Source organism: Macaca nemestrina, chromosome X (assembly GCF_043159975.1).
Source record: "Macaca nemestrina isolate mMacNem1 chromosome X, mMacNem.hap1, whole genome shotgun sequence".
Lineage (NCBI taxonomy): Eukaryota > Metazoa > Chordata > Mammalia > Primates > Cercopithecidae > Macaca > Macaca nemestrina.
Window position 1 is genome coordinate 148,190,280 of NC_092145.1, and position 12,181 is coordinate 148,202,460.

The following is a 12,181-nucleotide window of genomic DNA, read 5'->3' on the forward strand; positions in this document are numbered from 1 at the left end:
ACCCTTCTCACCCACTGGTAACTATCAATGTACTCTCTGTCTTCCTGAGATCCAGTTTTTTAGCTCCCACATATGAATAAAAACATGCAATATTTGTTTTTCTGTGTCTGGCTTATTTCACTTAACATAATGACCTGGAGTTTTATCCATGTTGCTGCAAATAAAGGATTTATTTTTTATTGCTGAATAATATTCCACTGTGTATATATACTACATTCATTTCCTTTATCCATTCATCCATTGATGAACACTTAGGTTGATTCCATATTTTGGCTACTGTGAATAGTGCTGCAATAAACATGAGAGTGCAGATATCTCTTTGATATATTGATTTCCTTTATTTTGAATATATATCTAGTAGTGATATTGCTGGATAATATGGTAGTTCTATTTTTAGTTTTTTGAGGAACCTCCATATTGTGTTCCCTAGTAGCTGTACTAATTTACATTCCCACCAACAGTGATGGTATGAGGGTTCCTCTTTCTCAACATCCTCTCCAGCATTTGTTATTGCCTATCTTTTAATAAAAGTCATTTTAACTGCGGTGAGATGATATCTCATTGTAGTTCTGATTTGTATTTCTCTGGCGATTAGTGATGTTGAACATTTTTTATATACCTGTTGGTCATTTCTATGTCTTCTTTTGATAAATGTCTATTCAGATCTTTTGCCCACTTTTAATTGGATTATTCTTTTTTTTTCCTATTTAGCTGTTTGTGTTCCTTATATATAATTATTATTATTATTAATCCCTTGTCAGATGAATAGTTTGCAAATATTTTCTCCCATCTTATGAGTTGTCTTTTTACCTTGTTGATTGTTTCCTTTGCTGTGCAGAAGCTGTTAGCTTGATGTAATCTCATTTGTCAGCCATTATTTTTAAAGATATTCTATCTGGCCCCTTTTCCCTTTCTTCTCCTTCTGCAATTCCTATTATACAAAGGTTTGAGTATTGTCAAACTAACTATTGAACAAACTAACTATTGTTTGACTATTATTATTTTGTTAATTGTTTTCAGGGTGTTCTGTAGTGCCTTTGTCACTTCCTTCCTCTCTTGCTGTATTCTCCTATGATTTGTTAATATTTTGTAATGATATATTTTGATTCCTTTCTCTTTATCTTTTGTGTATCTACTAATAGTTTTTTTATTCCTTTCTCTTTATCTTTTGTGTATCTACTAATAGTTTTTCCTTTGTGGTTACCACGAGGCTTACATAAAACACCTTATAGTTATAATAGTTAATTTTAAGCTGATAACAACCTAAATTCAATTGTATACAAAATTCTACACTTTTAATTTTCCCTCCCTCCAAATTATATGTTATTGATGTAACACTTTACATATTGCATTTTCATTAACAAGTTGTAGCTGTAGTTATTTTTTAATACTTTTGTCTTTTAACTTTCATACTATAGTTAAAAGTGATTTATACACTACCATTACAGTATTAGAGTACTCTGAATTTAACTATGTAGTTCCTTTACCAGTGAGATTTATACTTTCATGTTTTCAGGTAGTTACTTAGCATCCTTTCATGTCAACTTGAAGAACTCCCTGTAGCATTTCTTCTAAGGTAGATATACTGGTAATGAACTCCCTCAGCTTTTGTTTGTCTAGGAGTATCTTTCCCTCTCTTTCATTTCTGAAGGACAGCTTTGCTGGGTATAGTATTCTTTTTTTGAGATGAGATCTCATTGTATTGCCCAGGCTGGTCTTAAACTCCTGGGTTCAAGTGATCCTGTAGCCGCAGCCTCCCAAATAGTTGAGACTACAGATGGGTGCCACTGCCCCTGGCTAACTATTCTTGGTTGGCAGTTCTTCCTAGCATTTTGAATATATCATCCACTCCTGGCCTGCAAGGTTTCTGATGAGCAATCCACTGATAGTTTTATAAGGCTTTTCTTGTATGTGACAAGTTGCTTTTCTCTTGCTGCTTTCAATATTTTATGTCTGTGTTTGGTTTTTGACAATTTGGTTATAATATATCTTAGAGTAGTCTTTGGATTGATTCTGCTTGAGATTCTTTGATTTGTATAAATCCGGATGTTCATATCCCTTCCAAGATTTAGGACATTTCAGCCATTATTCCTTTAAATAAGCTTTTTTCCCTTTTTTCCTTTTCTCCTTCTAATATTCCCATAATGCATATATTCATTCAATTGATGGTATCTCATAGGTCCTGTATGCTTCCTTTACTCTTTTTTATTCTTTTTACTCTGTGTTCCTCTAACTGGGTAATTTCAAATAGCCTATCTTTGCATTCATTGATTCTTCTGCATAATTGAGTCTGCTGTTGAAGTTATTAAAATGTTCAGTTTTGTCATTGTATTCTTTAGCTCTAGGATTTCTGTTTGGTTCTTTTTATGGTTCTCCTCTCTTTTCCTTTCCTTTCCTTTCCTTTCCTTTCCTTTCCTTTCCTTTCCTTTCCTCTCCTCTCCTCTCCTGTCCTCTCCTCTCCTGTCCTCTCCTCTCCTCTCCTCTCCTCTCGTCTCCTCCCCTCTCCTCTCCTCTCCTCTTCTCTCCTCTCCTCTCCTTTCCTCTCTCTCTCTTTCTTTCCTTCCTTCCTTCCTTCCTCCTTCCTTCCTTTCTTTTCTTTTCTTTTCTTTTCTTTCTTTTCTTTCTTCTTTTTCCCTTCCCTTCCCTTCCCTTCCCTTCCTTTCCCTTTTCCTTTCTTTTCTCTTTTCTTTTTTTGAAACAGGGTCTGGCTATGTTGCCCAGGCTACAGTGCAGTGGTGTGATCTTGGCTCACTGTAACCTCTGCCTCCTGGGCTCAAGTCATCCTCCCACTTCAGCCTCCCAAGTTGCTGGGACTATGGGTGCAGGCCACCACATCTGGCTAATTTTTGTAGAGACAGGGTTTTGCCATGTTGGCCAGGCTGGTCTTGAACTCTTGGGCTCAAGCCATCTGCCCGCCTTGGCCTCCTAAAGTGCTGGAATTACAAGCGTAAATCACCGCACCTGACCTTTATGTCTTTATTAAACTGTTTATTTTGTTTATGTATTGCTTTTTGTTTTTGCTTAGTGGTCTGTGTTCTCTTGTATCCCACTGAGCTTCATTAAGGTGATTATTTTGTATTATTTTTCATGTAATTTATATATCTCAAATGATATATCTTAGGGGCTGCTTATTGAAGCCTCAATAGTTTCCTTTTGTGGTATCATGTTTGCTTGATTCTTCATGATTCATGTAGTCTTGAGTTAGTGTCTGTGCATTTGAGGGGGCAAACATCTCTTTCAGTCGTTTTTTTGTTGTTGTTGTTTTGCTTTGTTTTCTTTTCTTTTTTTGAGACGGAGTCTTGCTCTGTTGCCTAGGCTGGAGTCCAGTGGTATGATCTCGGCTCATTACAACCTCTGCCTCCTGGGTTCAAGCGATTCTACCACCTCAGCCTCTGGCGTAGCTGGGACTACAGGCACACAACACCACAGCAGGCTATTTTCTTTTTTCTTTTTTTAAATTTTTTTTGTATTTTTAGTAGAGACTGGGTGTCACCATGTTGACCAGCTAATCTCAAACTCCTAACCTCAAGTCATCCACATGCCTTGGCCTCCCAAAGTACTGGGATTATAAACGTGAGTCACTGCACCAGGCCCTCTTCCAGTCTTTGTAGGCTGGTCTTTATAGACTGGTTTCAGCAGGTAAAGACCTTCTCTTGTTGATTGATGAGATTGCCTCTGCAATTGCAGTGGAGCTAGATCATGTGACTACTGCTATATTTGCAATGGGGTCTGCTAGATTTCCAGTTTTTACAGACTGGTCTTTATAGACTGGTTTCAGCAGGTAAAAGCCTTCTCTTGTTGACTGATGAGATTGCCTCTGCAATTATAGTAGGGCTAGATCATGTGACTACTGCTAAATCTACAATGGGGTCTTACAATGGGGGGTAGGCCTGTTTCCAGAGCCTTGGGAGAGCATGGATCCTATCTCATCTCTGAGCAGACTGGAATGCTTCTAGGATCTTCATTAATTGGGCTGATGCTGGGACAAGGTTCTACAGATCATGGGCCTGTTACTAGGTACACAGATCATTGTGGCTTCCACCAGATCCCTGGGAGGGTTATTGCTGGACCATTGGGTGGGTTTCTGAGTAAGCATAACTGGTCCTGGACTGTGATTGCGAGAGGCTGGAAATGAGTCACAGGGCTACTTCAGGGTCCACAGTCAAGATCAAGATCCACAGGCCTGCTTCTGAGAACACAGATGGACATGCCTCCTCATGGTTTCCTGGGTGGGAAGGACTGTGGCTGTGCAGGGCTGGAGCTGGATCACAGTGTTGCTTTAAGATCTGTAGTTGGATCAAGGCTGGCAGGCCTGCCTGTGGTGGCACAAATGGGCATGCCACTCTGCAGGTCCCTAGGTGGAGTCAGGGAGGCAGGACTGCTCCTGAATACCAGATGAGAGTGGCTGGAATTGAGTTTCAGGGCTGTTTCAGGATCTGCAGTTGGATCAAGGTTGGTAAGTCTGCCTCTAGGGCACAGAGGAGCCTGTCTCCTGGGTCCCTGGGCAGGCAGGACCACTCCCTGACCATGGCTGAGAGGAGCTAGAGCCAGGTTATGGGGCCACTTCAGGATCCACATTCAGATGGAGGTCAGTAGGCCTGCCTGAGGGGACACAAATGAATATATATCCCAGAGGGTCCCTGCATGGGCATGACTGCTCCTGGATTATGGCTGAGAGAGGCTGGAGCTGAATTATGGGGCTGTTTCAAAATCTGTGGAACTAAGTTCATTAGGCCTACCTCTGGGGGTATGAACTGGCCTGTTTCCCAGCAGGTCCCAGGACAGGTGGGACTGCTCACAGACAATGGCTGAGAGAGGCTGGAGCTTGGTCACAAGCCACTTCAGGGTCCACAACTGGGGCCAAGGTCAGCAGATCTGTTACCCAAGGCCTAGGTAGGTATGACTCTTCCCGGGTCCCTTAATGGATAATGCCAGTAGTAGGACCAAGGCCAAACCGGGCTGTAGCCAACTCCATGGGGGGATGTGGTTGTTTCTGGGTCTGTATTTGGGATCATAGTCAGTGAGTCTGCCACCAAGGCCTGGGTGTGTCTGCCTTCTCAAAATGGCCTTCCTCAGTCTTAGGCTCCACCAGGGTTTAGTGACCTATTTGGATTCCAAAGCTCCCACAAAGCCACTTTTGTCCATAGGTGGCTGCCAAATTATAGTTGCTGTGGGGGATACCAGTGGGGGACCTCATTTTGCTACCTTGTTAATGCCACTCCCCTATCATTTATTCTTATTTCTTATTACAGTTACTTTCTTATTGAAAGAACACTACTGCTACCCAGGAAAGCTCTCCAATTCCCAGGGTATTAGTATAGAAGGTCTGACAGATGTGAGCAACCCTCTGTAGATAAATAGCCATAGCTATAACACTGCTCATCAATTAGATCAGCATGAATAATCAACATAAGTAGTGGGAGAAGGCAGATGGAGGAATAGTTAGCTGCCCTATTACAGATGTTGGGAGAAAGGGGAATTAGTCTCCAGTTTGACCACTGTACCTTCTTATTATAGGATGGGCAATTTTCCACTTCAACTGTTTTGATAGAAAAGGATAAGATCAAGTTGTTTATATGCTTGACTCTTCAATGTTAGCATCTGGTACTGAGGAAGTGGGAGAAGGGGAGGAAGGGACTCAGCATTCTCAGAGTCTGCTGCCCTGGCGCTAAAACTGGGACTAACTTTAGGGAGTCAAAAACCATTCTAATATTGTACGCAGAACTTTGTATACACGTGGGTTTTTCTGGATGGGGGAAAAGTCTATGGCATTTATCAGGTTCCCAATTGCATCTCTAATCCAAAAAGTCTAGTGAACCCATTCTAACAGGAGCCAGTAGATTTATATTGCTGCCTTGAAGGACCAAATTTTGAGGTGGTGATTCAGGACAGCCACGTAGGCAATGGATTTTTTTAATATCTGCAGGTTGGAAAGTGAGTGTCCATCAAGAAGGTCTGGGGTTTCTAGAGTCAAAGGAAAGATCTATTTTACAACTCCCTTCTCATGCATAAACCTGCCCTTCCACTTCGCATTGATGGCTACTCTTTACCACCATCAATAATACCCCTTAACACACCATCCATCTCCACCAAACATTCCTACCAAATACTAACCTCGCCAACAGCCTTGTCCAGTCATAAATATAGGGAAATCAATTAGAATTCTTCTCCTTGAGGGCAAGAATCATGCCTATGTATCTATACATGCTCATTGCCTTATATGATGTCTGTTAATCCTCAATAATTCCTTGTTGAAGTCAAACGAATTTAATTGTGCTGGCTAGCCATGGGAGTGGGAAGGCAAGCCACAATTCATAATGTTTCTATGGGCAATAATACTCCTTACTTTTTAAAAATAAAATTTTGGAGACTGCTTTCAGTTAATTAGTCTAATTGTGAAAAGAAAATTATCCTTAGATACTTTTAAAGAAGAAAGATATGGTAATTTGTAAGGGGCATGGATTCTTCAAAGATTTTCATCCTCAAACACCATTATACAGTCTGAGTTAGAGTTAACAACTTAGAAGACCATGAAGTGAACAGAACTCATCTAATTTCGGTGCAGCAATTATAGCTTTTTTGAGACTACATGAAAAAACCAAAATGTTGTTAGTATATCAGTAAATTGGTCTCTGCGAAACTCTTTCATTTTCTCAAGAAAAAATAATTTTCTATAATAGAGTAACCAAATGATAAGAAAAATAATCCACCAAGAAACACAAATGGATCTGGGAACAAAAAATGATCCATGAACACATGCTGCAATGGGGGAAAAGGAACAAAACAAGACTACACCACTAAAGCAAGCAAATGGATGCCGATTTTTAAAGAGAGAATTTTATAGTGTTATCAAAATGATGAGTGTTTTTCCAAATTTCCTTAGTGGCTAAGAAAATGGGATTTTTTTTATTATACAGAAAGGGAATTTGTCTTGTGTAAGATATAGACCTTAAAACATATATCAGCTGAGGAGCCCAGTAAAAAGGGGATTTTCTACAAGAGTTAAATGTTTAGGTTAGTACACACTATGGCAGACAGATGACTAAACTTATGGGAAGGCACAGGAATATTTTGTAATGTGTGATCATTTTCATTAGAAGGACATACATTATTTTAACATTGTGGTTTAGTGAGAGTGAAAAGGTTGTGAGCCAGATAGTTTCTGTTGCAACTACTCAACTCTGTTGTAGCAGGAAAGCAGACATAGATAAAACACAAATGAGCAAACATGGCTAAACCCACTAAAATACTTATGGATACTAAAATCTGAATTTTATATGATTTCCATGTGTCACAAAATACATTTTTCAACTTTTAAAAAATGGTTTAAAAAACCTACCTTTCTTAGCTGATGGACTTTGCAAAGACACATGGCAGGCTGGATTTGAACTTGGAGCTGTTTGCCATCCTCTCTTTTAACTGGCTTATTTTATTACATGTAAAGTTCTATAGAGAGTGCTTTGTTTACAGATATGCCATTTTCTTCTATAAGCATTAAACCAGAAAGAAAATATCTTTCTTGGAAATAATCTTTCTAAATATCCCTGGAACAATTGCTAGGAAATGATCACACTTTCAGATAGGTTTTTCTCTGTCACTGTCCTGCAGCAGGCAATTAAGTCACAGCCAACCTAAACACAGATATTTTATTTCTTCTATCATCCTCCAGGCACAAAAATCAATAGGCCTAATCACAGAGGTGCGCACCTAGGGGAAAACAAAATGTCTATGCAACTTCTGCCATCAAGCCCAAACATGGCATTCCAGAAGGCTCAGAGCCTATATAGATGAGGTATGCCCCTGCTGACACCCACACGCATCTCAAGAGAGAAGTTATTCCAAATGAACACTGCAGCTCCTTACCAAGGGCTCTTACATACAGATTCTTTCCGTATTCTGGCTCCCCTTGTCCATAGAAAGATTGGAGACGTTCCCAGGTCTTGTTCCTGATGCATAGTGAATATGTCACAAGTCTCAGTGTCTGCTCCCGTGTAAGACCATTCTTTGGAGATCTGGATGCCCCAGGAGTACAAGTATGACTTTTCTAGCCATCTGGGAAGACTCCATTAAGCCCAGACTGAAGAAGAGTGACTGTCTTAGTCTGTTTGAGCTGCTACAACAAAATACCTTAGACTGAATAATTTATAAATAATTGAAATGTATTTCTCACAGTTCTGGAGGCAGTGAAGTCCAAGATCTTCCAGAAGATTTGGTGTTTGGTAAAGGCCTCATTCCTCAAAGACAGTACTTTGTCACTGTGTCTTTACATGGGAGAAGGAGCAAGGCAATTCTCTTCAAATTTTTATAAGGATACTAATCCCATTCATGATGCAGAGACCTTGTGACTTAATCACTTTCCTAAAGGCCTCACCTATTAATACAATCACATTAGGTATTAGGTTGCAACATATAAATTTTGAGGGGACACTAACATTCAGACCATAGCAGTGACCAACCATTCCAGAGTTTCCCTGGGACATGGGCCTTTTAAATGCTAAAACTGAGATGGTTGCTTACACTAAATGTAAGTGCCTTCTCTTTCTATTTCTCTTTTTGCTTCTCTCCCAGTTCTTCCAAGACTGCTTGACCCTCCAGAACCTCTTTGTGAAGCAAAAGCTGAACTAGGCTTGAGAAAGAGACTTTCTCTGAAAGACCCCAGAAATACTCCACTTAATGCCTTTTCCAAAGTACAGATTTATTAGGTTGGTGCGAAAATAATTGAAATTTTTGCCATCACTTTCAATGGCAAAAACAGCAATTACTTTCGCACCAACCTAACACTTTCTGTAATGAGTAAGCATAAATGTTAGGAAATCCCCTCTTGAGTGAAAAGAGTTCTGGTAACCTTAGCTTTGGCTTCAATCTTGGTTGAAAATACGAGTTTATAAAAGACAAATGTCATGTCTCCTTATTCGTCAACACTCCTATAGCATGAATGGATACATTCACACGATAGGTCCAGCTTCTTCATTTGAAAAACTTCTAAAGATCTCTTTTCCCCTAAATTCACTAAGGAAGTATAACTCCAGTGGGCTTCTAAGGGGATTCTTGACCAATAGTTTTAACATAACACAAAATACATTTTCTGGTGCTCCATTAAGAATATCACATAACAAACTACTTACATCTACAATAAAACTAAACCAATAAACCACGTGTATTTTGTAAACTTTTAGCTTTGACCTAATTATCCTATTGCCATAGTTGATAATCTCAAAATTCAGTAATGAAGAACTTAGTCAAATATGAAGTATCAGTGAACTGTGTTTGTATATCCATGGGATTATGTATATAAAATTACTCATCACTTACGCTGAATTCAGGTATTGTGTTTTGATCTCCCTGATTATGAAAAATCAATGTGTTAGTAATTCTGGAAGGAAAAAATGAACCTTTGGATATAGGAGTCATAAAAATGTTAAACTGAGGCATTTGTGCCTTCAATGTTAACAGAGAGTGGACAATTAGGAGTTTTGTGTTTATGGAGCATGTGTTTTGATATTACAGGTCAGTGTCAGCAGCATTTTCAATCGTGTGGATGTGTTGGCTTGTGTTTCTGTCCTAAATTGTCCCACAGGAGGCTCTTCCTCTGCTAGTTGAGACCTCAGAGCTATGTAGCAGCCTTCAAGGCAGAACAGGACACAGGTGAATGAGTCACCCACCTGACCAGATCAATGACCCGCTCTCTGGGTGCAGCGCTGACCGGTTCATCATTAATCATTACAATCTGATCTCCCGGGATCAGCTTGCCTTCAGAGGGGCCACCTGGAGATAAATGAGAATGAAGCACAGGTGAGAAGACCATTGGCAACCTATCCCAAGCCCCCTCTCCTGATCATGATTCACTGTGAGCAAATGGTGCTATCAGCAGAACCGAAACCCAACCACACTTGGGTATTCTTTGGACAATTCTGAGGCCCAGGCTGTACCCTGACCAATTAAATCAGAATCTTTCAGGATGGGACCCAGGCATCCACATTTTTCTAAAACTTTACAAGCAAGGTCGAGACTCAGCCTAGCAGCACTTCTCACACTTTATGGTGGATCACCTGGGGATCTTGTTACCATGCAGGGGTGCAGGGTGAGATAATGCATTTCTCACAAGCTCCCAGGTGCTGCTGATGCTGCTGGTCAACAGGCCATTTTGTGTGTGTATGTGTGGTGAGGCCCCTAGAAGGAGCTATTCTCTCAACAGGTAGCCAATCAGTTGTGTTGATACCCTGTGGCCAAAGCTGCAACAATTGCGCACAGCTGGATTCAAACAAAGGTGCATTTATGTACTTATTACAAGTAGGGAGACAGCATACTGTGGAGAATCGTAAGATATCTCAGTAAGAGGGTGTTCAGATGTGAGGGTGATCTGGCTGTGACATCTGTCACCCCACTGATTGCCAGGGTTGATTCAGCTGATCTGGTTGGCTAGGCGGGTGTCCCCTTCCTCCCTCACAGCTCCATGTGCATCCCTCCAGCAACCCTCTCACCTCATCCTGCTGAGCAGCTGGGACTGTGGGCACACACCACCACACCCGGCTAATTTTGTTTGTCTGTTTATTTATTTATTTAGAGATGGAGTCTCGCTCTGTCGCCCAGGCTGGAGTGCAGTGGCGCGATTTTGGCTCACTGCAACCTCCGCCTCCCGGATTCACGCCATTCTCCTGCCTCAGCCTCCCGAGTAGCTGGGACTACGGGCGCCTGCCACTACACCCGGCTAATTATTTGCATGTTTAGTAGAGATGGGGTTTCACCGTGTTAGCCAGGATGTTCTCGATCCCCTGACCTCGTGATCTGCCCGCCTCGGCCTCCCAAAGTGCTGGGATTACAGGCGTCAGCCAGGGCGCCCGGCCTTGTTTATTTGTTGTAGAGACAAGATCTCACTGTATTGCCCAGGCTGGTCTCAAACTCCTGGGCTCAAGCAATCCTCCCACCTCAGCCTCTCAAAGTGCTGGGGTTACAGGGATGAGCCACTGTGCCTGGCCCTTTTCTCTTTCCGTTGTTTCCAAGAAGGGAGAAGGAAACTAATATTTGTTGAGCATTTATTATGCACCAGGCAATGGGTTAAATTCTTGGCCTAGTAACTTCACTGAATACTATCATCCCTTCCATATTATGAGATAATTGAGGCTCACACAGGTTAAATAATTGACGTGAAGGAAGGACTAGATCTTAGCTTGGACTCTTCCAAATTCAGAATGGCGAATGTCCCTTTTGAACTTTTTTCTATAATTCAGAACCTAGTCACTGCCAGGTTTCTTAACACATAAACTTAAAACCACATCTGTGTAAAGCATACATTTGTATTTAAGTAAGACCTAAAATCAATTACCTGAATTATGCTCTAGACACATGCAATTACCTCCCAAATATTGATATGGTAGCATATGGTACTATAATTTTAACTATATTTCCACAGGTCTGACGCTGGGTGATAGCTGCAGCTGAAATGCTATCTTTCAAATATTATTGCTATTACTTCATTTAGTAATTGAAATGAACACTTCATACCCAGAACATGGAACTGAAAGTAATTCAGTGTTTCTCTCCCCACCCAGACACTAGGCATATGTGTCATTCAAGCTGTAGCATAAATTCGTCTTCCTTCTGGGAAGTAAGAGAGTAGGGGAACCTTAACATGTCCTCCTATTACTGATAGAAAATATTCATTTTACAGATGTGGGATTCAGTGTTTGCACGCATAAGGAATTCAGAAAAACCACTTGGGAAACATAATAAGTATTAAATTATGTGCAATAATCACTCAAATTCAGTCAAACAAATGGTTAGCAATCAAATGCTGATCAAATACAGAAAAATTTTGAAAGTAACTGAAGGACGAATGTTAACTATTCTAATAAGAAAATCACTCTCAGATTAACATACTCTTACATTTGACCTATGCTTTCTGATTAAAGGAAACTACTCTTGTCTAATCAAGCAACTTTAATCAAGAATGCTGGAGAAGCAACACACTGTCCCATCCAAAATACGAAACAGTGGCACACTTCAAGAGAACTGTCTCATAGCCTTTACTTTGAAGTCTGGATCGCCTATTATAGAAAATCTAGTCACACACTGAAATCACCTGGGACTTCTGTAGAGTCATTTTTATGACTGACACAGCTTGTTTGACCAGCATTTTCACTCATAAAAATAACTGGAAATAGTACTCTTTGACCTTTGTTTT

The 12,181-nt window shown here is 40.5% G+C and overlaps 1 protein-coding gene across 14 annotated transcripts in view; it reads right to left on the reverse strand.

Annotated features, from left to right (window-relative positions):
• Positions 1–12,181, reverse strand: part of LOC105478121 (FERM and PDZ domain containing 4) — a 924,449-nt gene that overhangs the window by 97,039 nt on the left and 815,229 nt on the right. For all 14 annotated transcript variants that reach the window (XM_011735128.3, XM_011735133.3, XM_071089202.1 and 11 more), the window contains one exon: positions 9,663–9,765. In XM_011735128.3, the coding sequence (XP_011733430.2) occupies positions 9,663–9,765 (103 nt within the window). The remainder of the gene's footprint in view (positions 1–9,662; positions 9,766–12,181) is intronic.